This window comes from Nymphaea colorata, chromosome 10, assembly GCF_008831285.2.
Source record: "Nymphaea colorata isolate Beijing-Zhang1983 chromosome 10, ASM883128v2, whole genome shotgun sequence".
Lineage (NCBI taxonomy): Eukaryota > Viridiplantae > Streptophyta > Magnoliopsida > Nymphaeales > Nymphaeaceae > Nymphaea > Nymphaea colorata.
Window position 1 is genome coordinate 6,567,951 of NC_045147.1, and position 27,488 is coordinate 6,595,438.

A 27,488-nucleotide genomic window follows, 5' to 3' on the forward strand; every position below is an offset into this window, starting at 1 on the left:
TTCCTTTATATTTGAACATATTTGAGCATGTTTCGAGAAAACACATTGTGGATCAGCGTTTCGTTCCTGCTCCGGGAAGTTGCGGCTAGGCAGTCCCATGACTGTTATGGAGACGCACACCGGGGGGGATTGAGCCTCAACTTTCATCCCGTCGAAAGGCTTTTTAATATCCCATGGAGATATTGCCGTTTACTATTTGACAGTGTCAAATGCTTATCAATTTGGACACATGAGAGCAAACGGTGCGATCAGGCTAATACCACACTAAAAGGGAAAACGATTAGCTGAACAGGAGGAATTTAGTTGCCTATGAAGATGTTCCGTTCTCGCTTCTTTTCCTTAATGTTATGGGTTTTTGGAGGCATAAGCGGGGTAAAACTGATTCTGTCAGACGAGTGGCTTCATCATCTTTGACTTTGTCCGCAATTCTCTTCAACACGGTTGAATCCCTGTTGCGACCTCTTTGTTGTTTCTGATTTTGCTACAAGCCTGAATATGCCTTGAAACGTTAGCGGTTTACGTTTCTGTCTTTCTTCCTTTATATTTGAACATATTTGAGCATGTTTCGAGAAAACACATTGTGGATCAGCGTTTCGTTCCTGCTCCGGGAAGTTGCGGCTAGGCAGTCCCGTGACCGTTATGGAGACGCACACCGGGGGGGTTGATCCTCAACTTTCATCCCGTCGAAAGGCTTTTTAATATCTCAGGCATATTTGTCTTCCCAACCCCATCCACGGGAATATCATCCTATAGTGTGTTGAATGTGCACAGAAAAGGTCCTTTTGTTGATTTTTTAAAAACTTAATTTATTTTTTTTCAGGTGCATCAAAAGCACCTTTAGTTTATCCCCAATCCAAAGTAGATTCGGGAAAAAAAAAGACGCTGAGAAAACTCCGACCCAGAAGGATTCGAATATTTTCAGTGGATTTGCTTCTGTGGTCCTTATCATTGTCTTCATCGTTTGTTTAGCATCTTCTCTGTTTCGTTCAAGAGAAAAACTGAGAGGGAGGCCTAGAGAGCCAGAAGAAGAAGAAGAAGAAGAGAGTTTGACCAGGGACCTCCTGAGTAGAAGAAAGGAGGCAAAGGAAAATCTGTCTTAGAACTAGGCTTTTTTCTTTCATTCCCATTTCCTTTTTGTAAATTGTTAGCTTAGGTCTTTGTTTTAGTCAGTTTGTGGTGAACAATCTGAAATAATAGCTTGTATTAGTAGAGAATTTAGTGTTCATGGCTTCCTTCGTTTTAAAAGGATTATGTGGACACATAAGGTTAATAATTTTAGAATTGTTTGACTAAAATGGGTGAAATTAAGTGAATTACAGCGGTTTAATGGGAACAGATGTGAGAAGGGACGTTGAACACTATAGGTTTGGCTTCAGGCATGCATGTGAAGCCTATAACTAGATTCATGTTATTTACTTACATTAGCCAAATCTGCACCGGAACAGGTGAATGCATCTGGAGATTTTATTGATTAAAAATATTCCTTTCTGTGAGTCTAGCTTGTTTTGTGGTTCATTCTTTAATTCTTAAGCTCTATATGACGTTGTTCATGATTTTAGATGTATTTAATTGGCTGTGCTAATCTATTCAATTGTCTGTGCTAATTAGATTATCTTACTTATTTTCAAGTTCTTAAAAAGTTTAGTTGTTGCTGGTTATGTCACAGTTTCATCTCTTGTAGCATTTCCATTGAGTTTGTCGGCACAATGATAGAGGTAAAGTCTCTAAAATGGAAAAAATGCAAAACTAACTTCTCTCACTCAAACATCTCGATGAAGTATTCAATTAATTGCAACACACACTGCCAGTAGACTATCAAAAGTAAAGGCATCATAAAGTGAGTAACCTAATGACTATCATAAGCCAAAGCATCATAAATTGTAAAACAAAATAATATACTGAAACCCATTAGTTCAATTAATGACACAAAGTTCTATAAAGCTGTATATGACAAAGTTGAAAAGAATAAAATGTCAAATTGTGAACTTTGGTGAATAAAAATTTCACACAACAAAGATGTTTGACAACCCTTGAGAAATAAGAAACTTATGCAAGACTAGGGATTTCAAATAAAGGGTGCACAGAATTACTGTGGGATCATGATATCATATTCTAACTTGACTTGTTGGTTTTCTGCAATACCACAACATAACCAAACTAACAAGGAAAGAACATGTACAAAATATATTATTTAGTTTTCATATTTCTGGTTGGTTTTGGAGGGTCAAATATGAACCCTATCCGAAAAAAGTGTTATTATTAACAATAAAATTTACTCGATTATATTATATTGGTATTATTTTTTTTGTTCAGAGTGAGATTACTGGAGAATAGTCTTATTGATTAATTTGAAAATGAATGCTTAACCAACTATTTTTAATGTTTTATCAAAATTAACAATACAATTGTAAATCATGTCTCTATCATGACTAGCTGTCATGGCTTCCTTAAGATGGTAACCAATAAAAAAAAATAAGTCCATAATGGATAAAGCCCACAAGAGGTGAGGAGCAAGCCCCTTAAGATACTCTCTGGTTAATTAATGTGTTGCCAATTTTGGGTACTAAAAAAAGGGTTCCTCGAAAGGAAACATCACTAACTTGCTAGAAGGGTAGAAGACAAAAAAAATGGTCACTAGGTGTAAGATCTGGCTTACAGCATCAAGGTCCTTCAAAGGTGCGAACACAATGAGGAAAAAAAATTCCTTTTGGGTGATAGAACGAACTAGAAAGGAGAACGATAAGGAAAATTCAAGAACATAGTAAAATAAGCAAAGAATAAACTTGAGAACCAATTATAAATATAATTCTATTATTGTTTATTTTTTATTAGATCGATTCTTTCTTGTTGCATTGTGCATATATTTGTTGAATTTTATATTGTTCTTGTGAACAGCTCACTAGATTATGAAGTCTCATTATGTAAGTATCATCCTTTTAGTGAGGTGAGATGCGGATGATCGGAGCAGCCAAGCCATAAGAGTTTCCCCTGCATAATGACATATTATTTTGTTTTATTATTGCCAACACAACATGTGGAGTGTATGTGTTGCGTTCTTTGCAGCGGAACGACACCATTGATCAGCTCTTTGTCTACGCAACACGTTCACCAATGGCATCTCCAGCCGAGTGTCAATGCTGCAGCAACACCATCTGAAAAGGGGTGAAAGAAAGAAGAAGAAGAACAAAAAACAGTAGTCAGGAATCAGATAATTCTGGCTTAGCTTTTACGAGGCACCAACTAGGGAGATCAATCGATTAAACCCTAAGTCGGAGAATCACTAAGCATATATAGTGCTGCCTCATATGTTTTCCCGTAGCTCAGCGGGCAGTTACAGTGATGAGAGATTGAGAATCAAGCTCGTAACTGCAAGTGGCCCTCTTGCAATTACGAGATAAATGGGTAGGGCTCTTGGCTACTATCCAACATCTCCTACTTGGCCATGAGACTGCCAGATTACTTCCACTATTTGTGGATTTCTTTAACCTTTAGTTACATGACTTTTTATAATTAGTTTATTCATCGTAACTCAAATATTCAATATATTTAACACTAGTTACGAGTTTTCTTCAAAAGGTTTTACCATCATAACATATTAAAACTTAGTGTCATGTGGACCACAAGTTTTTAGGTAAAAATCATCAAGAATTCTCTTAATAAAAATGTTAGCAATCATGAAGGCATTTGAAAAGTACATGTTATTCTCTTCTTGTTCAACAATAAAATCAACTTGGATACTTTTTAACCACCTCACAAAGAGGCAAACCAGGATGTTCTTAATATCAAATGACAAGACCAATTAGAAAACTTGCTATAAGACTTGCATATGACATAACACGTATAAGCTTTCTAATATCGCAAATGGTATATCCAACTGTACTTTCCATTTTCAAATGTTTACATAGTCATCAATATGCATAATCTTTATTATGACTATGTAAAAGAATGAACAATTATCTCAGAATCTATCATAGAAATACTTTGCATCTTGTACAGTTTTTATCAATACATCCTTCCATAAAAAGTATTTCACTTAACTCATCATTCATATAATAATTTTCATGACCAAATATTTAAATCATAACATGCAAATAAATCACTTACCGTCATGACAGATTTATCAAGCATTTCATAAAGTTCAAAACATAGTTCCGCTACCAAATACATGAAACAACAATTCAAGTATCACCATTTATAACTGAATTATCAATGTTTGAAGAATAAAGGAGTTGGACTCAGTTGGTTATTTCCCTAACTAATTCATAAATGAATCCACAAGATGATTATTGAGATCACTAATAAGCATCAGTCGGTTCATTACCAAACTAATTCTTAGTTGGTTCATTGTCTGACTGCTTGTTAACATATGAAATCGAACAAACTTGATCATCAGAAAAATCATTATATTTGCACTATTGTTAATTCAATCTCATGCATAAAAACATTATAGGCCCTACTTTTATTTGGGTATCCAATACATATGTATTTGCAGACATATTCTTTAATTTCTAAATCTGCATTTTGACATGTATTATGGATCTCCAAAGATCTCAATATGGATCTATTATATTCATGAGTGTTATCTTACATCTCATGCCAATTATTAAAAAACAAATTCATTCTCAAATAAGAACATACTTAGTAGCATACTAGCACAGTTGGATCCATAAGTAAACAAGTAGCATAATATCATTGAATCTAATATAAGCAGAATATGGATGTTTAACCATATATCCAAATTTATATATTCAATTTTGAATCAAGGTTGTATGTAAGGTGGATCTCAAGCAATAAAATAGATCCAATCATCAAATGCTACACAAATAGAAAGATTATATTAGCATGAATCCAAACTAGCAATATCCACAATACAACTAATCTGACTTTAAAACACATGATCCTCATTAAAATATTATACAATACGATTCAACAATCATAATTTGATTCAAATGACATCCTAGTTTTTATGCAAGGCCAAAGGAATTTTTTTTTTCTCTTTACCTTTGAAATGATTCAGCTTCAGATCAATACTAGTCCATTTCTCTTTTGAGAAAATAAAGTTATCATCTACTATCATTTTACTACTATAAAGCTTCAAATAAACACATTCTTGCTAGTATTGATTTTAGTTCAAGAGTGTTATATTACACCTCTTGAGCATGTATTAAAAATAAATTCATTTTTATAAAAATGAGCAAATAATGTTTTATTCAATAGTTCTCTAGAATAATTTTTAGATCTAAAATGATAACAGATATCACAATATGATCAGATCTAAAGGCAAACATGATAACATGTATTGGAACCAATGTAAATAGGATACAAATTTTTTTCTCACATATCCAAACAAGTCAATTTAGATCTGAATATAAACTTTATGTAATATGGATTTGACTAGTTCAAATATATAAATTCAGATCATATCAACATAGATCCAAACACAACAATAGGAAAAGATAACGAATATCTCGTCCCAAATAATAATCTAGTAATCTTAAGTCAACACCAAAGATTTTTGTTTTTCTCACTTTTAATATGACACAAATCTAAATTTGTACCAGCTAGTCATCTCTATTAAGAGCAAATAAAATTTCATGTACTAGAACTTTAGCACAATAGGTCTTCAAATAAAAAATATCTCGTTAATATGGATTTCGTCATGTTTAAGAGTGTTATTTTACAATGCAAACAAAAGGCAAACATAATGATATATTAGATTCAATGTGATTTTGGATATTTAGAGCCAATGATTCGAACAAGTCAATCTGGATCTAAATCTATTATGAACCAAGCACAATGCTATATAGATCTCACCATGTCTAAGAGTGTTGATTTACACTTCTTAGCATACCAACATCCAATAATATAATCATTTCTTTTAACTAGGATAAACATACAATAATATAATCTTTGTCTCAGGAATATCATTTCATAAGAAGCAAAAGAAATTCATTTTTTTAGCACTCTAGTGCTACTCACATTGAAAATGTACAACTTGTAAAATGATTAGATCTAAAAATCAATGTTTATGATAATATGTTTAGATCCAATATAAAAAGATATAGATCTTGAACAAAATGTATAAATAGGTCAAATCAAGTCATACTCCAAAAGAGTATAATATGTTTAGATCCAATATAACAATATATAGATCTTGAACAAAATGTATAAATAGGTCAAATCAGGTCATACTCCAAAAGAGTATAACGTTTATTCGATCCAAATGCAACAGCTAAATAGATGTATAAAACAAAATTTTGGTCATATCTAATATCAACATGAACCCAAAATGGCAACGAATATCCATAAAGCAATCATAATAACATAAATTTGAACCAACATAAATAAGATATGGATTCTTAACCAATATCTAAACAAATTAAGAACTGAATATGTCATGAACCAAAACTGAATATAAATATGGATCTTAAGTAATGATTAGATCCAAAGTGAAAATCCAAATGGTTATCTAGATTCATTTAGATCATACCAATGTGGATCCAAAGACAATGGTATCAACGATAGAATCAATATAGATTTAAACAACGAAAGAGGATCCAAATTCAAATACAATATGAATATGATTCAACATGATATCTTTATCCAAATATGATTTTAGTTAGTGTCAGAAACACTAAGTTTATACCGCCATTGGATCGTTTCCGCACAAAATAACAAAATTGCATAAGCCTACTGAGGTGAGGCTCCCACTCTGGAAGTTGTTTTTAAGTTTCGATTTTAAAAACAAGTTCAGAACAATAAGGAAGAATTTAAATCATCTTAGATATTTGCAACACTAGCAATATACATCTCCAACAAAATTCTGAAATACCACTTAGAAGCAAGAGATTTCAATTTTAAATTTCAGAGCATGAATTTCCCTTTTTATTTTCAAAACTATTTTTAGAACCCTTTTTTATAAAATTTTTAATAAGTTTAAGGTATCTATACGAAATTATATATAAAATCTCGATTTTTCACTGAAATTGTAAAACATGTTTTCGAAACACTCTTTTAGTAATTTATAATAATTCTGAGAGTATGTCTACGAAATTATAGATAAAATCTTGGTTTTGCGATAAAATTGCAAAACAATTTTCTGGAACCCTCTTATAGAAATTTATAATAAGTCCGAGGGTATCTCTATGAAATTCGTATAAGATCCTGGGTTTTTACTGAAATCAACTTTGGCAAGCCTCTTTTTGAAAAAAAAAAATTAATAATAAAAGCGCGGCGGCATTATTTTCTAAAAAACGCAACCACATTTTTGAACATTTTTCTAATAAGGAGGACTAAATTTGTAGTTTTCAAATTTTTGGTATAAATTCCATCCAAACCCGAGTTTTGTCATTTTTTCACCCATTTTTCTCTCACCTCTCGAGAGTTTCTCTCTCCTCTCGCGAAAACCCTCTGCTGGGGTTTCGCCCGCCGTGCCTTCGCCGCTGCCTCAGTTCGTTCTTTCTCCACCGCCACCAAGAGGACGAAGTCATCTGCCACTTCGACCGCATAGAAGTCGACTGGAACAATGTCTAACGATCACATACTCAGTCTTTAGCCCTTTTCCCACCAGATTTGGGCTTTGGGTTGTTGCAGGGAAGACGACAGAGGGCTCAACATGCGAGTACCAATGCCTGCGAACAGGTCCCTGCTAGACACGTCAAGAAAAATCGGCCGGCAGAGCACCCAACCGAGTCAGACCCTCTGTTCTGGCTCTCGGGTCTTTGCCGGAAAAGGAGCAGGAGCAGGAGCAGCAGTGGTTTCTCGGTTGCGATGGACAGAAAAAAAACGGCGACTGCTAGAGTTTGAGTCTCAGCATGAAGGGATGCCAGAGCAGAGAGTTTCAGACATGGTGTTCTGGGTAGTCCGCGCTCTCGCGCGTCTGCTGTAATTAAGGCAGCAGTGGTTCTCTTGTTGTTTCAGAGTTCGGTTTAAAAAAAAAAAAAAATCCAGAGGCTCAACCGCAGGTTACAACTCGGAGGTAATCCTATCTCTCTGTCTTGCGCGTGTACTCTTTCTGATTTCTTACTGTTCTCAGTGTTTTCCTTTGAAATCAAATGTCAGAAACCTTGACAGACAGCTAGGGCTGAACTCTGTTCACTGTTTCTCAGGGATACAGGAAAAAAAACAGAGCGCAACTTGATATATCAAATCCGAAAAAAAACATTCATCTGTTCCGTCTCTGATACCTATGTTGGGTTCTTTGCAGCGGAATGACACCATGGATCAGCTCTTCGTCTGCGCAACACGTTCACCAGTGGCGTCTCCAGCCGAGCGTCAATGCAGCTGCAACACCGTTTGAAAAGGGGCGAAAGAAAGAAGAAGAAGAAGAAGAAAAGCAGTAGCTGAGAATCAGATAATTCTGGGTTTCCTTTTATGAGCACCGACTAGGGAGATCAATCGATTAAACCCTAGGGTTTGCTTTTACGAGGCATGGACGAGAGAGATCAATCGATTAAACCCTAAGTCAGAGAATCAAGCTCGCAAGAAATAGGTTTTCCAATAGTCCAGCGAGCGGGCGGTTACGGTAAGGAGAGATTGGATTGGTAGAGAGAATCAAGCTAGTAACTGCAAATATGCAAATGGCTCCTCCCTTGCATGTACGAAATAAATGGGTAGGGCTCTTAGCCACTATCCATGCTTACAAGCAAGCAACAGTTAAATCTGAATTCTAGCTGTCGTTACTGTTACCTTTTGGAATCTATATGGTACGTTACAGGTTTCCTTGCCCCTGTAGAGCAGGGGTGACATCTTGGTATTGAAGCATGCCCTAGGTTCCAAATGTTGAGCATACATATCGAATGAGTCGGATAATTATTGTAGAAACTCAAAAAATATGGCAAATTTTGTAGAGAAATGTTACTCTGACATGGAGATTGTGGTCAGGAAATCGAGGCACCACAAAGAGAAAGAAAGAGAGAATTTGAAAAGATAAAAACTTTTAATATATATATATATATATATATATATATATATGAAAATTTATAAAAAAAGACTTTACACCAAAAAAAGAAAAAGAGGTTTTAGAACGATATATATGAAAATTTATAAAGAAAAGATCTTAAATCAAAGAGAGAAAGATATTACGAAAGATATTACAAAGATATATATATAAATTAAATAAGATTTTAAATAAAAAAGACAGACAAAGGCTTTAGAAAAGGTTTTAGAAAGTTATATATATATATATATATATATATATATATATGAAAATTTGTAAAAAATTAAATCAAAGAAAAAAAAAGTTTTTAAGTGAGAGACATATATTAGAGATTTTTGAAAGGATATGAGAGGTATATATATATATATATATATATATATTATATATATATATATATATGAAAGCTTAGGAAAAAGATTTTAAATCAAAGTAAAAAAAAAGAGAAAGATATATATATATATATATAAAAGCAAGCAAGGTAATAATTATTTTATTTATCACAAAAAAAAGTTAAAAAAAAACTCTAAGTTTGCAATTGATAAAACACTAAAGATTCTTCAACGGTTAAGTTATACCAAAAAAAAAATTAAAAATATATATAAAGAGATTTTTTTTGTATTTAATAAGATTTTCATGCTAATTTTATGTTTTTTGAATTACTTTCAATTTTTTTCTTTTTAAATAACCCTTGACCAAGAGGAATTAAAGGGATTAAGGGCGGGCGGGGGTGGGGTGGTTGGTTATTTTGGGCTAATAAGGTTGGCTTTTGCCCCTTGGCCACCAAGAGGGATCCCACATAAAAAAAAATTTGAAAATCATATTTTAAAAGGCAAAATGGCTTTTTTGTTAAAAATGGGTCCGACTTCATTTTTTATACATATCAGGTTTGCTCGGTTGAAAAAGCATTCCGATCGACATCTAACGCTCAGATCAAAGATTACACAAGTATTTTAGGCTGAAAACATGTTTTTTAAAGTTTTTGGGGCATGTCAACATTGAGACAAAAAACAGAAGGAAGGTTTGTGTGCGTGCGCACGATGCTAACAAGTGTTGAAATTTGTTATTTTGGCATTAACTTTGGATTTTGTGTTGAGATTCATGATTTGTATCCAAATCTAATCTAAATTTAGATTTTGGATTTAAAGCTTGCATTTGGATTTGGATATGGGTCTATTGGTTTGTTTTGGATCCAAGGTTGAGATTTGAATTTGACATGAATTTGAAGGATATGTTGGATCTAAGATCAAGATTTGGAATTGGATATGGATCTAGATATCTGTTGTGGAGTGAGATTGGGCCCAAGGTCCGAAATTAGATCCAAATTGCTGTAAAAATGGTTGAAATCACTGAAATCTATTCAAATAAATTGAATACAGCCTCTTAGAAAGATTTGAGGTGATAATACATGTTCATCATGTTCATCTGGATCCAGACTAACACATTCTATTCCATTTTGATCCAAATCGTGACTTTTAGATCCATCTGGATCGAAACTCTTACTTTTGGTTCCATTCATATCCAAAATGTCACTTTCAGATCCATTTAAATCCAACATACTTTTTATAACTATTTCGATCAAAAATAGCATTTTTGGATCCATTTAGATTCTCAGAATCTGTTTTGGATCCAAATCTCCATTGGGATCTAAATAATATAATAAATCCAAAATTTACATCCAAAACTCTATCCAAATCCAAAATTTCATTTCAGATATTATTGTGCCCAAAACTCGGTGCATCGTAAAGCTTCCACAGATTTTCCTTCATTCTCATCTAAAGATTTCCAAGATTTTCCCAAATTACCCTTGGATCCATTTCAAAATGTCAAAAACTCTTTGTTTTCCAAAATATGCCTAAAATACCCTTCATTTTATCGAAATTACAACATTTTTTTCAAAAAATTTAAAAAAGAAGAGCAAAATGACACGTCAAGGCTGCGCACTGACCGTGCCAAGCCGTGCACTAGTCATGCACCGGCCGCGCCGAGCCGTGCGCTGGCCTGGCTGTTCTGGATGAATAGCACCGCCAGGCAGTAGGCTGTGCCTAGTTAGGCCAGGCCAGGCTGGCCCTGGCTAGCTGTCCTAGCTGTGCCTAGCCTTGTGAGGATGAGTTTTTTTGGTATTTTTCTCAGTCAAGAACGGACTGGCCAGGCTAAACAAGTTAAAAAAGACCTTTGACTGGAACTATCCAACCTTTTTACATTATGAAATGACAAATAGACCCTTTTAGGTAATTATGCTTTTCCTTTAGTAGAGTAGAGTAGATTAGAATTTAATTTCTTTCTCAAATAGACTTAAAAAGAGACAATATATGCCTCGCTCTCTTTTAGACTTAGGTTCTCTTTAATTAGCTTTTAGACTTAGGTTCTCTTTAATTAGTATGTTTAAATGAAATTCCAAAGTGATTAATCCCTTAATAGTGGTACTATTCTTGTTGTAAGAAAATAAAATAATCATTTCTTAATATTTCAAACGAGCCTACTAATTTTCTTGTTCATTATGAATAATGTTTCTTCTCTTTCTTAGATTTAGGTTTCTCTTTAACTAGTTTACTTAAATGAAATTTAAGAACTACTAATTCCTTAATTGTGGTACAAATCTTGGTTTAAGGGAATAACTGATCATTTTATCAATCATGCACATTTAGTTTAATGAAGCACACACTTCACTTTTAATTAGAATTTAAATGAGATGGATTTAGTACTCTACTCTAAGTACTAACTTGGGTATAAGAGTAATCTATACTTGCTTAAACTCTAATTAGGTACACCGTTTTTAAATTGCATCCATGTTTTTTTTCAAAGAAATTCAAAAACACAAGAATTTCAAAACAAGTTTTTTCTAAAAGATTCAAAGATTTAAATGATTAGGATATCCCAAAAACCTAAGACCCAAACATCAAAGCAATGGTTAACTTTCCAAACTTGGTTTAAACCTTGAAATGAGCCTAAGCTTCAAAATCACAAAATCATAAAGCAGAATCTTGGGTTTTAAAATGTTAACCTAAACTAAAACATAAAACTATCCTTATTTTTAACTAAGCCCTTAGTTTTTTAAAGCCCCAATTTTTAAATCATGTTACAATTTAAAGTTCAAACCATTTCCAAAACCTTAAAAATCAATCTTGATGACACTTCAAACCCCAAGTCCCGAACTTGAAAATCTTCTCAAAATTTGAACATTTAGAAAATTCTAACTATCAAAGAACTGATTTAAAACTCAACCTTCAATCCGAAACAAGTCTTTCAAAATTCAATTTCAAACCAAATCACCAATCAATCTAAAACTTAAGACCTAGACCTAGTTTTTGACCTTCAAACCTAGTAACATAATTCTAGTCATCAAATCTTTGAGATGCATGCATCATATAGCTAAGGGTAAAGCGTTGTATGGCCTATGATGACAATGGGGATTATTATGAACCATAAGTTTTGAGGTCAAATCAGATCTTAACAAACCATTACTTTCAAAATTTAGGGCAGGTTTGTTTCATTTTTTGCATTATGAACATGATGTTTATTAAATACTTAGACAATAGAAGGGTAAAGCTTAGTCCTTGGTTTGATTACCCCTAGTAAAAGTGCCAATAACGGTCAAGCCTCGTACCGATGGGTTGGGTTCCATTTTCCTAAAAATCCCTCACAAATCACAACAGAGGTGAGTCAAATTAAGAACAATTAACATGTGGACCGGTGAAATTTTATGTATAAACAGTTTGGTGACGTGATGAGACATGTCATTGTTTGATTAAGCTTATCTTTATTTGTTTAACATTCTAAATGCATCTGAACTTTAGAGCCCAAGGTGTCCCACGTAAATTTAGGCATGGTTTGTTATGACTAATTGAGGAGGATTTATGCATGTTTGCATAGACGTAGAGAAATATAACTCTCCTCAATTTAGGAATTGAATGAAAACAATGTTTTCTCTCTTTTGATTTTAATTACCATCTTAGGCCTCATCGCATTAGAGTCAATAGTTTGTCCTAGTCATCATGTTGTTGGATTTACCTTGTAGGCAGTAGAACTGAGGAAAGTTTTACAACTGGACCAACCTGTAGAGCTAGGTTTTAGCTCCCTTTTGCTAGTACTTAGGCACTAGCCCTCTATGTAGACAATGGATCAAGGAGAATGAAGAAAACCAAACTTTAGAACCCAATGGAGAGGTCTATGTCATGTATTATGAGCTTTGCTAAGGTATATAGGCATAACTAAACATGAAACTATTGATGATTTTAAACCCCAGCTCTTTCCAAAAGAAAAAAAATGCATGATAGATTTTTTAGGAAATGTTTGTATATAAATGTTGTGTATATATATTTTTTACTTTCTTTATCTCAACATTCTCTTGGATATATCATAATAGTGGAATCAACAAATATTTTTAATCACTACGTGATCAAGTTCCTTCAAGTTTGAGTTAAGTTAGCATTATCATTGGATCAAATTTAAGTCTCTACTGACTCATCTTCAATCGATATGCTCATCAATATTTGTCAATCTTAGTTTTATCACCCACCATAGTCACTTGTATTTTCTAACATTATTCCCAACAAAATGAACAAGTCTTATACCATTTTGAGTGTAACAACGCAACCCACTCTTGGGATTGGGCCCCTGGTTCGGTGGATCCCAACTTGCCCTACCAGTTTTGGCTCCAACTCTAAAAAGGCTAAGACCAGGATAATCATCTCATTAATGACCTCCCTTTATAAGATCCCTCACGATCTTCAATACGAGACTAAACTTATGGAGTGTTACAATCCATCCCTTAAGGCACACACGTCCACGTGTGTGGGACCCCAGGTCCAAGTATTGAATCTGGCTCTGATACCACTGTAACAACCCGACTCACTCTTGAGCTTGGGCCCCTGGTTCGGTAGATCTCAAACCTGCCCCCTAGCAGTTTCGGCTCCAACCCTAAAATGGCTAGAACCAGGACAATCATCTCATTAATGACCCCCCTTTATAAGCCCTTGAAGATCCCTCACAATCTTCAATAAGAGATTAAACTTATGGGGTGTTACAATGAGATATTCCTTTCGCCTTCATTATTAATGTCAATTCCCTTTGTATTCCATTTTAAGATTCACTTCTATTTTGTGTGGTTTCCTTTTATTTTTCTATTGATTAGTTTAAAAACCCCTCACATTTAATCCTTAGTGGTTAAAACTCCAAAGTTTCAAATATCTTCTTGTGTATAGCTGAATGGATGATTATCCAGAGTTATTCATATATTTTAGAATCTTTTTCCTTTTTGAAATTTACCATACTTTCCAGATTTATCATGTCTGTACGATCTACTCGAGCTATTCATCCAATCTCCTCAATTGAACATGTTGTCAAACTTTTTTCAATGAAACTACTTCCACATGGTGTAATTGGGACTAGGTTTAGTCTAAGGCCTAACCTCGGTGAGCTACTTTGAAACCAGTGGGCTTAGTTTGCTAGAAATAAGTTTACTTGGCCCAACCATCTCCAACTAAGCTTAGTAGGCTTGGATATGAGAAAATAGGGTTGGACAGCTTTCAAGTTTTTGACCTAGGGCATGCCCTAATTCTGGATGAAGTCTATAAGTGAGCCAATCTTGATTATATGGATGGATTCAGTTGTACAACTTGCTAAGTCTTATGAAAAAATTAATGCTTCATGAAAATGTAGGATTTATATGCATAAGACTTAAGAAAATCCAAAACATGATACATGGAAGCATTTCCAAATTGCCGCTACTTTCCCTTGACAAATTTCTAGGATTTTTGGATTATTTACGCTTTCATTTTTCTTATTTATCAAACAGCAAAAACTTGTTTAATAATTCAATTTTTAGAGATTGACCAGCCTCAATTTATGCTAAAACCACAAGTAAAGTGACAAACTAATGAAGAAAACTAGATAAATTGGACTCTAGAAAGGTTCTTAATGGAGTTTTCTCTAGGTAGCCGAGGAACTTAGACCAGGGTTGTCACAAATAGAAAATGCTGAAAAATGCAGAAATTTTAAAAAAAATCCCTTTAAAATTCAGCTCAAAATAATACATAGATTGACACAGGCCACTAAGAGAGTGAAATTAGTGAGCATAGTATTTGAATAATAGAAAATTAAGTTGTCTTTGAAGTACCTTAATTCAAGGGAAACTGGGGGTAATTGAAGGTTTTTTCCACAAGCCTAGCTAACACTTCCAATTATATTTCCCAAGTTCTCCCCCTATGCTAAATGGAGTTGTTGAACCTGACCTTAGTTTGGCCTAGGTTGACTAATCTTGGTTGAGCAGGAAATTAAATCAGGTCTCACTAAGTGAAGTGAGAGTGACATAGTGACAAGATTTTGCTTAGTTTTAGCAAAAACTAGATGATATTTTTGCACACAATTTTGTGAATTGCTTACCAATTTCATCTAGAATCCAAAAATGCACTAGACATGTGAGATTGGAGTTTATTAATGCAATCTTCTAGCATAAAAGTGGCCTTCAAGAACGACATCTGCCCTCTTCTCATTATTATTTACTTGTTACTAGCATACAAACGACATTCAATAGTGACAAGTGCCCTCTTCTTGTGAGTATTGCTTGCTCACTTGTCCAACAGCATGCATGAAGAAAGCTAACATGTGTGCCTTAATGATCAATGGTTCATGATGCTCTGGGTCATAAAGACTCATCATCATTTTCATAATTCATTAATTTACGACAAAAATGGTATTGTGATGGATGGTCAACATGACATGTAACTATCCCAACATACTATCATAATGATTGACGTTCAAAATGATCTACCATCATAAATCCCCATCATCCTTACCTCAAAAGACTTGGAGTGATGGATTCTTATCTTAGATGTTCATGGATTATCTCTCATATTTGCACTTGGTAAAAGAGATTGTAAGCAAGAAATTCCACAAATGAATTGTAGAAAAGACACAAATTTGTTCAAGGGCTGAAGTATATGAAGGAGCTTTTCACTATACTGGCATCTATATGTGACTAGTGATGACAAATGTTGGCATTAGAAAATTTGATGAACTTATAATATAAATGGACATGAATGATAGTATCAAGACATAGTTTTTTCTTGAGCATATTCTCATTACTTGAAGGTAATTTAGAAATGATTACTGTTTTTGGTATATGCATTCATAACAATTTTTTGAGAAAAAGAGTTACAGTTTATCATTTTAAATTTATGCACTCATGCTAACAATTCTATCATGAAAACTAACTCCAACACTTTTAGTTAGAAAGGATTTTCAAGAAAAATTTTGTCATGATCTTATCATTTACATCTATTTGCTTTACAAATTTATAATTTTCTAAAAACAACAATCTTTGGAGCTTCTTTCAATGATATACATGCCTTCTATAGTGATGCTCTTGTGCAATTTGGGCAAATAGGAAAATGATTAAGCATTAATCACTCATAGAATCTCTTTGGAATGGCCTTGTGTATGGAGTTAGAATTTATGAACCAATTTGCATCAACGATGTAAATACTTACTTTTATAACATAATTTTTACGTATACAAAATTTTCCACATTCTGATTGCAAGATGTGTCAATTTATAGATGCTTGTCCCCAATTTCTTCTTCACTAGTAACCTAGGATTGGAGTCTCTTGCTCTAAGTTCAAAGAATAGCACACTGATTTTTAGATAAATATTTTAATATGCTATAAATTCATGTGATTAGTCAATTGGCTATGTTTGTGATGTTTGATAAGTTTGTGCACCTGGAACAAAGCAAAACATGAACATAAATACAAAAAAAAAATTCTTGACATATGCTCATCCATTTGGAAGGCAATATAAAAGTCAAAACCCATTTTCAATTCATTTGGAAATAGCTTACAACATGCATTTCACCACTTCATAACACTCTATCTCTTTCACTGAAGGTGATTCTTTAGGTTTGATGGTCTAAATGATGCATTGTCTTGCTCATCCCACTTGTCGATATAGTTGTATATCTGCCTTAGAGAGATACTAGCATCAAACATAAACCCTTTAATTGCTGCATGAGCGTGTGTTATCTTTTAACATGGCCCCAACATGCAGGCAATTGTAAGGGTAGCCAAGAAGTGGTTCTGATCGGTAATGAACATTCTAACAAAAAAAATTACCATTTAAAAGCCCCTTAATTACAATCTTTTGTATGAGATCCACATCTTTACATACCCCTATATATATATATATAAGAACCACTTTTTGATTTTTTTTTCTCAACTTCTACACACTAAACCCAAGGGTGAGTGCATACTAATTATACAAGATGAAAGTTTCTTCTTTGTAGCTGAACTCCAAACCCAAGATTGAAAGCATACTTGTTCTAGAAGTTGAAGGTTTCTTGATTGTTACTAAATTTCATTCCTTTATGTAAGCATCAAACTCACCATAAGTGGTGGAGCCAAGAATTTTTTCTTAAGAAGGCCGAATTATATTTTCCAAAATTTCTACTAGGGCTAAATATATTGTAAAGGGGTGAGACCATAATTTTTGTAAGTTTTAACATGTGGTTTTTTGTTTTTCAAAATCAAAAGGGGGAGGTGGGAAGGGGGCCCATAGCCCTTGCCAGGTCCCTTGCCTCTATCACTTCTCACCATAGCCTTGTTGTGCATGCATATATCTATTGGAATACTTTCCTCTACCCTATGTGTGTTCTTATTACCTTCATGTGCATCAAACTTACCACTTTCTATTTGTGTGTGCACATATATGCTAAAATACTTTTCCTTAGTATGTGTGCATCAAGATGATCTTTGCATGCATAAAATTCATCACTTATTTGTTCATGCACCCATTTATTGGAATATTATCCTTTGCTCCATGCACCTCATGATAATCCTCACCTGTGTCAAGATCACTATTGTGTTGTATGTGCATGCACATATCCACTAGAATACTTTCCTCTATTTCATGTTCATCAAAATAATTTTCACAAACGCGATAGAATTTATCACCAGTCTATTAATTCATGCATGCAAATACTAGAAAATCTTTCCCTGATTTATGCATATTAGGCAAATAAGTACCCCATTCAAAATCTTCTTCAATATAATCACACTAATTACATTTTTTTTACCCATCTCTTTTGTCTTTTCATGATTGCTGTCTTCAACATTTACAACTGCATTTATAGGCCACAATTTAGTTAAACTTTGTATGTTGTCACAATAGTAACAACATTTGTAAAAAATGTGACAACTTTTTATTAAATGCTAGGACTACATAATAACTATAGTATAGTAGTATGGTCAATATATTGGTAAATGATAGGAGACTGATTGTGTCATAGATCAGGCTTGCATTAAAGTCACATGTAAAAGTTTTAATAGTCAAACCTTTAATAGCTAAACATGAAATGTTGTCATAATGATAATAGCATCTTATGAAACTTAATATACCATTCCATGTGATGCTTGTCATACAATTACTACACTACAACTGCAAAGTCGATACAATGGTATAATGACAATAAACTCACAGTGTTAAAACAATTATTTCGTTAGGGGGTCTTTGGTTAATATAATAGTAAATAGTGTCATACAAACCTACTCCAAAAAATGGTTTAGATTCATGAAACACTATAACATGGTGTTCCATGAATATAGCCCAATTATTAGGGCATATTCATGGAACACAACCAAATGTCCCTTTAAATTTACAAATATTTCACCACTAACTATTCAAGTCTTCAATAGCAAAAACTAGTACGTTGTTAAAATTGTAGTAGCATCATATCGATCATGTGAACTAAAATAGTAAAGCATAGGTCCTCATAATGATCCTAGCATTTTAAAAATACAACATGATTACTATGTTATGCTTCTTTTGCCATTACTATAGTATGGTTGCATAGTTGAAATAACGGTACAATGCTAATACAATTGTATGTTATGTATGAAGCTAACATTAGATAATGATATCTGCAAAGTTACACATACTTCACCACTAAATAAACAGGTTTTCAATAGATAGATATTTCAATGACAATTATATAATCCAAATAAACTGAACTAAAATGATAATGTATAGTTGACACATACTTGATGCTAGAATAATGATGATGTTTTTGCAGATGGTGCTTGAGTGTAATCTGACATAGAAGATTATAAACATGTGTAAAATCCCATTGTGTCTCTCAATGGACGTGATCATGACCAAGTACTATATGCTCTAGTAAAACTATGTTTGGACAAAATCTCGTTCACATTCTGCTCTTCCAATACCTTCCCTTGAACATATAACAAGTGACTTAAATACTTATTGTCATGCATAATGTTAATAAGTTTCTAGCAAAGTTTTTATATACTTCACATATTTGTATAATGAAGACGTCATCTACCAGCAGGTCCCTACTAGAGGTTAGACACCTCAAGGGGAGGGCAGATGGTAGGAAGACTGAAAAAAATAAGCTGTCAGATGCTTCAAGAGGAGGGAAAATGGCAGAGAGTGAAAGAAATAGTGGAGTTTGATAAGCATATGTGGAAACGAAGAGGTAAGTGGATTTGTGGAAACAAAGGTGAGATGTGCACAAACAGTGGAGGAAATATGTTCGAAACATGCCTTTACTTAGGGGATAAGTCGAGGGCATTTCTAGATTGTTCATTTTTCATTTGTCACTCAGTCAAAGGCATCTATTGTACACTTAGATTGCATAATGACCAAAAAAACACCAATCAGTGAAAACGATAAAAAAAAAAGCTAATGTAAAAGTTAAAAGGCCAATAACAACATTACTTTTTTTAAAATCACCAAATTAGCCTGCTCTCACTTCGTTTTTTTCCTTGTACATTGGTGGTGCACGCAACTCATTCTATCAGAGAGCCTTTTTTTTTTTTTTTGTTTGATGGCGTTGTGCATGCGATTAATATCCACTGAAAAAGAAAGGGGATGCAGCGTATTTTGATGATTTTCAAAAAAGGAAATTTTTATTTTCGACAATGATTTTTACAATCTCCTTCTCTCTTTCTTTTTTTGTCCTTGTAACTGTCCCATTTTTAATGAACTGGGATATTTTGGTTATTTCACACCATGCCACAAGTCCCGAGCACAAACATCGCGCAGATGACCCGCTTCGGCCGCGGACTGCCTACGCATCCCGTAAATTTAGATCATTGACCCGCACCAGGCAAGGCCGAGGAAAACCGTGCAAAGCGAAAGTAAAAAGAGAGACGGGCTATATTTTTCCAAGGGAATTCCTGTCGTTCTCCAGGAGTCTATTTTCTCAAATTGTATATTTTCTTGAATGGTACACGAGGAGGCCATGGTTGAAGAAGACAGAGGGTTGGAATTGGTCAGGGTGAGAGAGAGAAATATATGGTGAGGTGAAACAATGGAGAGAGCAGAACAAGAGCTAGAGAAGAGGAGCAAATTCCTGAACTCCCTCATACAGAAGAAGAAGGCAGGGGAGCAGCGGCTGCGTAACGTCAGACTGCGCGCTTCTGACATGCCCACCCACCTCCAGAACCGAGCTTTCAGGTGTGCCAGGGAAATGCTCGATTCAATGGAGAAGCTCGACAGCAAATGCTTAGCCCTCGCCATTAAAAGGGTAAAGATACACCCTTCTCCATCTTCCACCCTTTTATCCCTTCCTCGTCATTGCTCATCCTCACTCTCAAACCTTCCTTTTTTCTGTTTTTGCTCCCTTTTTTGTTTTTTTCATCCTTCAAGCACCGTGGCATTCATTGAAAAATCTTTTCTTGGTTGTTTCTTCTTTTTCTTAGATAATGGTCCTTTCTGTTTTTGTTTTTTTCTTTCAGATTATAATCCTTTTTTTTATTGGTTACTAGCAATATTTGGAAATGCAGTTCTTTGTTGTGTTTCGTTTCTTGGTTCTGCATCAGGTTCCTGTGCATATCCCTGAAAGTTAATATGTTAGTAAGACTCAGTGTCAGCCGGCCGAAACTAAACTTCGAGATGAAATATGCTCAGGTTAAATATTTATGTTACCTTCCTTATTATGCTGTATTGATGCAATAAAAGTACTTGATTAATGTTTATCGACTTTTATTTATTGTTTACTCTCTTTAGCGGAAACCAAATACAGCTAAAACAGCCTACGCCTAAGAGATCAGTGCCATATGAAAAGGTGCAATAACGCAAAAGCAAGAATAGGAACAGCGGAAATAGTTGGCCTCTTTTGCTTAGCAAAACTGGACCTTTTTCCAACGTGATATGTCTGTGCTTAAGGTGGTTGATAATTGATATTACTCATTCTACTAAAGTTTAAGAAGGATTAACTAATCATGAAAAAGAAGAAGACAAGAATTGAAATCTAAGCACATGGAACATGTTCTTTGCCATTAAGGACCTCAGTGCACTTTATTTAGTTTCTTGGGATTCAAATTCATAAAACATTTATTGGGCTCTTCTTGAATCAATGCTGCTACGCACATGGGCAGGTTGCACAGTGAGTTAAGCTGCTTCATCTCAACTCGAGCTCACTTATCTAAACACGATTGCAGCTCAACTTGTCTACTAAATAAACTGTGTTTGAGTAAAACGTTTCACTTGCCATCTTTAACTAGTTGAGCTTGAGTTAGGTGAGGTCTGCTCATTTATGCTCGAGTAAGTTTGTTTAAACATTTACGGAGAAATTTTTTGAATGAAGCTTGCGCTCAGCAAACCTGGTTTGTTTAGGCTTGAGTAAGCTTGTTTAATACATATATGAAAAATACATTTTCAGCTGAGCCTGAACTTGCTTCCTAAGCTGAGCTTAGCTGGAGCAGGTTGACTTGACTTGAGTCCTTGAAGAATCAAGTAGGCTTGGCTTGGACCAATTTGACTCAAATTTGGCTTGTGATATGAAGAGGAAATATGGGTAATGGAAATTAGCAAGAACTGATTAAGAACCAAAAATGAGCACCAAGGATCTGTTCTCACTGGGTTCAAAGAACTCTAATCACAAACACTTGATGTGCAGTAAGGCGGAAATCTGAAAATAGGAGTTTTATTAGAATGGATAAGAAAAACTACAAACGATTGAAAAGTAGAGGAGGACTGCCCTCTATTTATAGAGAGGGCATCTACTCAATGGCTAGGTACAAGGCTCAACAGCAAAAAACCTCGCCCAAAGCTGATCCAAAACAAAGCATGTAGCCAAACTCCACAGGCAGCCACAAATAAAGATCACTTACCATGGAATATGAAATGTTACTTCATGAAACGAATAGCATCCATCCATCAATGCCAAAATCACATTCTTTGGCTCTGATAGATACCATGTTCAGAGTTACAAACACCAATCACAAAAAACAAGATAATCTATTGTGGTTCCATTTTGCACAAGAGTAGAACAACTACAGCCACACTTGACTCTATGTCACATAGGTACGGGTATGGACCATTTTCAAAAAATTTGGGTGCGGGGGTACGACTGTACACACACGCGGATATATATATATATATATATGTCAAAAAATTTCAAAATGAATAACATATTCACAAAACACAGTATGGAAGTAATTAACATACAAATATATCAGCTTTCTTGATTCTCCGTCGCATCATCAAGATTAGAAGGAACAACAGGTCACACTTTTAAGATATATTGACATCGCTATGGTTATGGCTCACACTATTATCGAAGAGTCAAGTTATAGAGAAGGAATGGATTTTCGAAACATTGTATGGAAGATTTTAAATGAAAAGTTGTGAGGAACTATGTACAAGAAAGGTTTAGAACGAAAAAGGAAACAATAAAAGAGAGGGGGATTTTTAATTTTCAACTCAAAAACTGGACAACTTTGGACTTGGTCAAAGTTGACCGAGTTCAAAAATGGACAAAAATGATCCCGGGTACGTTGACCGTACCCGGTACTGTGTTGACCGCACCAGGGCCGTACCCGTACCCGTACCATACGGGTACTCCTCCTTAAGGAGTACCCGTGTGACATAGACTTGACTCCATCCTCTTCAAGACAAATTAGAAAACTCACCTAGTGAGGGTTATAACCTAACCACATTGCCCGTTACTTATAAAAACAATGACAATAAATAACCTAGTACATAGTTATGACAGAAACGGATGGACAAACTGAACAAAATAGAAAGGGACAACTATACCCTTTGACCATTGTAGTAGATATGACTATATATATATATATATATATATATATATATATATATATATATTTCGACACACCAAACCTTATAGTAGCACCACTAGTACCAGAAGGTCACTCACAGGCCACCCGTTGGGTTATAGACACATAGGCACAATGAGGGTTGGTATCCTTGGAGTGCCTGCAAGTTAGGACAGAGTGTTGATGCCCATAGTCATATGCTGACCAAGGTGATGACTTTACTGAATTCAAGGATCCAAAGGATAAGGCCTTTTGGCACAAGCACCCCTGAGGACTGGTGGACAAAAATCAGAGGCCAAAGTAGGCACATAAGAGGCCATCTAGATATGAACTAAAGTTGGACTTGCATGGAAAAGTTCGACATTGAGACTTTCTTTGACTGGACTTATGTTGTAAAGTTTGCCTTCGACTACTACGTAGTTCCAGAGCACCATCAAGTTTCTTTAACCTCTACAAAGTTGATGGTGCTTGCATAGACGTGGTGGGTCGAATTGCAGTGCTCCAAAGAGAGGCAGGAACCAGACATAGTTCGCACATGGGTAGAGATGCAGCGGCTGATGCAAGCAAAGCTTATTCCTTCAAATTTCACTGAGAGGGCAACCAGGAATTCCTCGAGCTTCACTAAGGGACATGGACTATCACAAACTATACCACCAAATTCCATCGCCCATCATTGTGTTTTTAGCTTGTGGAGACTGAGAGCCAACAAGTAACCACGTGTATCTTTGGTCTTCACTTATTATCTATTTTGTTGTCAATTGCATTACATTAGAGATAATAGATAATGCCAACAGTTACGCAATGAAAGTGGAGGAATCCCTTAGACGTAAACAGGAGTCTCGTATGTCGGAGGGTGAAGTCTTCAACTAACCTAAGTCGACTGCTTTAACTTGGGGAGTAAACTCATCAAAGTTGGTAGACTCTAATTCAGAGTTCCAACCCAACCTCCGTCCAATAATGACCAAAAGGTCATGAATTTAATACATAAGTCCCTTAAAGTGTTGACGTTTTTTCCATTGTTTTAGGCGTTAGGAGTTAGGTCATGTCCATCCTAGTGTCCTACCATGGTAAAAAAATTTGTCAATGTAGTGCCTAATGAAGGGACCCGTAAGAGAACGAAGACACTCAAAGTGAGTCAAAGACTGATTCAAATAATAGTGGGGAGGTTCTGATGTGTGAAGGGAACACCATGCACAATTTGTTCTCTGTGCATCATGTTAAGGTGACCCAAGAACCCCATCTGACCCCAAGTTGTTGCAGACCAATATTTCTAGGACCTACTGTCACTGCAGGGGTAATGTTTGTAATATCTTTACTCTTTATAAATAGGAGATTTTGTGAATATATGGCTTCCGCAGGTAGCATTAATGCTCTGAACCTAAAGACCAAAAAGATAATCCATCCCTACAAGCTGTCTTGGTTTAAAATGAAAGATGAAGTCCCTATCACCCATATGTGCTTAGTTAAAATCTATATGTAGAACTTTTACCAGGATCATGTATAGTGTAATGTGGTTGCGATAACTATCTGTCATATTCTATTGGGTGATCCAGGCAGTATGACAAAAAGACTTCATGATGGCCATAGGAAGACATAGTCGTTCAGATTCCATTAGAGAAAAGTTTGTTTTGTCTACCTAGCAGTTAAAGTAGTTCTTCTGGGGGCGAAAGGCTTGAGAAGGCGTGAGAGCTTGTCAGTTTGTCTTATGGGGGAATTTGGGGTGAATGTCAAAACGGTGGATATTGACATGCTTTCATGATTGATCTATTTCCCTATTGTTATATGAATCATCAGACTCAGTTTAGCAGGCTCAGACCAGTCATATGCCAGGCAGAGGCTAGTTAGCACTGGGCTCACAACAGGACTCCTGTATATGTAGTGTTATTTCAGTAATGGATTCTGTTCCCATCCAACCTCAACAAGGCCAATATACCCCCACATACATGCTTCAAGCAGACTAAGGGGCAGCCCCATCAAGCCTGTCATCATCATTGCAGCACTCATTCATTTGTCTGGAGCTAAATTCTTCAATTTGGGAGATTGACACAGACATAATTTATTTAGTTTGGATCTTAGAATGGATTTGCTTTTATTTGTTTGATTAAGTTATTTAGTTTGGACCTTTATTTTATGTTTCAGATCCATAAATCCACATTTATTGTCTGTCTTGTCAAATGACAAACAGACATCAAAACAAAGGATAAACAGACGCCAGAAATCATGCCTGTCCTTTCAGTGGGCGCAGAGAATGGATGTTATAGATGCCTAGTGCCTAAGATAGGCAAGAATATGATGGGACCATTTCAACTAAATGAAACATCTGTACAGTAGCTATTTTGGCATGTACTACAGCTTACAGCTTAGGTAAAGAACATGTTGCCTGTGATTGTCTTAGGAACCAGGTTGACTCCAATTTCAGACAAGTTACTCTGGTGTGACAACCCTGTAAGAAATTTTGCTACAAATTTGGAGGTTTTGAGACACACAGCCTGGAGGTGTTGACGTCATCTATTCAGATGAAGTGATCTCAGCAATTCAAGCTTACAGTAGAAGGATTTGGCATTATGAGTCTGAAGGCCTTATTTAAGAGCTTGTTGTCTTTATTTTCTACTAGAATTTGGTTTTCTGGCTCTCCGATTAGCACTGTACTTGCATACTGGATATGGAAGAATTTATGTTTTTTTCTTGTCAATATTTCTAAGAACTAACTTCGTGAACTTCTCTCACAATATATTATTTCTAGGACGAGAAGTGCTTTCAGACTGCATACTTGGTTTTATGTTGAAAAGCTGATTAGGGAATTCAAATCCTATTAGGAAGAACTTGTAAATAGCAGAGGTTTTTTACAGCAATTTTATCAGCTTTACTTTCTTTATGTTGGTCATTTACCTTGGATCTCCTATTTTCTCTTTCAAACGCATGGCTGATTGACACTGTACAGTCAATACTGCTTATGCGAGAATGTCTTCTTTTTAATCTATATTTTCTCTTCATGAACTTCCTTCTCAATATGGTTTTTTCTAGGGGAGAAGTGCTTTAAGACCTTGCTTATATGTCCAACTGCTGATCAGGGAAACTAGCAGACCATTTATTCTGTTTACAGCATCTTTAGCTTTAATTTCTCTAAATTGCTTCTTAATCGGTCTTGGATTTTCAATGCTCTTTCAAATGCATGATGTAGCATCTACAGCGGAAATACTGAACCCAATTTGGCTACTTTATATTTTTAGGTACATGAATTGACATACCTGACCAAAATAATTTGGTCAATGTATTTATGGTCATGGCTATGCTGAACCTCATATTATATCCTCAGAGTTAATTGAGAAAAACTGGTAGTATACAGTAAAGCAACAGAAAGCCAGGCCAAGTTCCATGTTTCTGCTGTAGGCTCCTTGTCCGTCTCACTAATTATTTGCTGATTTCTACAACTTTCTTTGACTGTCAAAAAGTAGGGAAGAACTAATGTATTCAGAATATGGTTGCTTATTAAGTTTATTGCAGAAGTATTGAGTTGTGAACATTAAAATTTTTCGTTGCAGGAATTTGATTCATCATGTGGTCCTGCTTGGCACTGCATTGTGGGCACCAGCTTTGGTTCATATGTTACACATACCACGGGAGGTTTCTTGTATTTCTCTATAGATAAGGTTTACATTCTTCTATTTAAGACTGCTGTCGAACCCTTGGATCATTAACAGTTTGGTGTTTCAATGTAGTATGCCTTCAAGTTGAAGCACTTTGAGAACATCCACGTGTTCATGTACCAGGTGAGTGATGAGGGCTACTTTTCTGCGTCATGAATTAATTCTCTGACAAGTTTGGGTTTGAAAGTTATTGGAAACCTGGTTTTGAGTGTTTGGATGACGGCTTCCGGACTTGGTTTTCACTTACTTAACTGCGCTATCGTTTGAATGACAATAATTTGGTTTTCATTCTTTACATTAAAGCAAATATAATATAATATGCATTTGACATTTACAAAGTTCCTTATAAAAAGTGTTGTAGAGAAAGGGAAGGAACTGATAGAAAAAAACTTGAGAAATGTCAATATAGCGAACCTAAACCACCTTTTAACAATAGATATTTAAACTTTTTTTGAGAAGATTCTACTCATCTGAGACTCGATAATAGTTCATCGCATGACTCAATAATCAATTGTAGCAAGTGTCGCATCTCTGTTAATATGAGGCATGTAAAGTTATGTTTTCTCACAAGCTATCGCGAAATAAGTGCTCAAATTGTTCACGCGGCCAGCTTCCAGCAAGTTTTCCAATGTGGAGCTTTAAGCTAACACGAGGCATCTTCTTGACTATTTGAGACTGTCCGCTGTTTGATACCGGTGGAATCCTGAACGTGGCAAGGGTTTGCTAATGCTCTTGGTCTCAATGGTCACTCGTGTTTGGTGTACCCAATAAGCACATGAAGTGACCGTATATCTTCACGAATGTCCAACAGGATATTCTGCCTTCTAGTTC

The 27,488-nt window shown here is 35.1% G+C and overlaps 1 protein-coding gene and 1 long non-coding RNA gene across 2 annotated transcripts; both read left to right on the forward strand.

The window, feature by feature from the left end:
- Positions 1 to 7,355: 7,355 nt before the first annotated feature.
- Positions 7,356 to 8,747, forward strand: LOC126410463 (uncharacterized). The gene is made up of 2 exons (XR_007574500.1): positions 7,356 to 7,978; positions 8,207 to 8,747. It is a non-coding gene; the product is annotated as an uncharacterized LOC126410463 (long non-coding RNA).
- Positions 8,748 to 20,046: 11,299 nt separating this feature from the next.
- Positions 20,047 to 26,874, forward strand: LOC116262043 (uncharacterized). The gene is made up of 2 exons (XM_031641055.2): positions 20,047 to 20,474; positions 26,553 to 26,874. Exons 1-2 carry the CDS (start codon positions 20,259 to 20,261, stop codon positions 26,706 to 26,708), a joined length of 372 nt encoding a protein of 123 aa, XP_031496915.1. The 5' UTR covers positions 20,047 to 20,258; the 3' UTR covers positions 26,709 to 26,874.
- Positions 26,875 to 27,488: the final 614 nt, after the last annotated feature.

Excerpts from the sequence above, each read along its gene's own strand:
- LOC116262043 (XM_031641055.2), top strand. The coding sequence starts at position 20,259 with ATGGAGAGAGCAGAACAAGAGCTAGAGAAGAGGAGCAAATTCCTGAAC. Across the intron at positions 20,475-26,552 it reads TAGCCCTCGCCATTAAAAGG|GAATTTGATTCATCATGTGG; the intron begins GTAAAGATACAC and ends TTTTCGTTGCAG.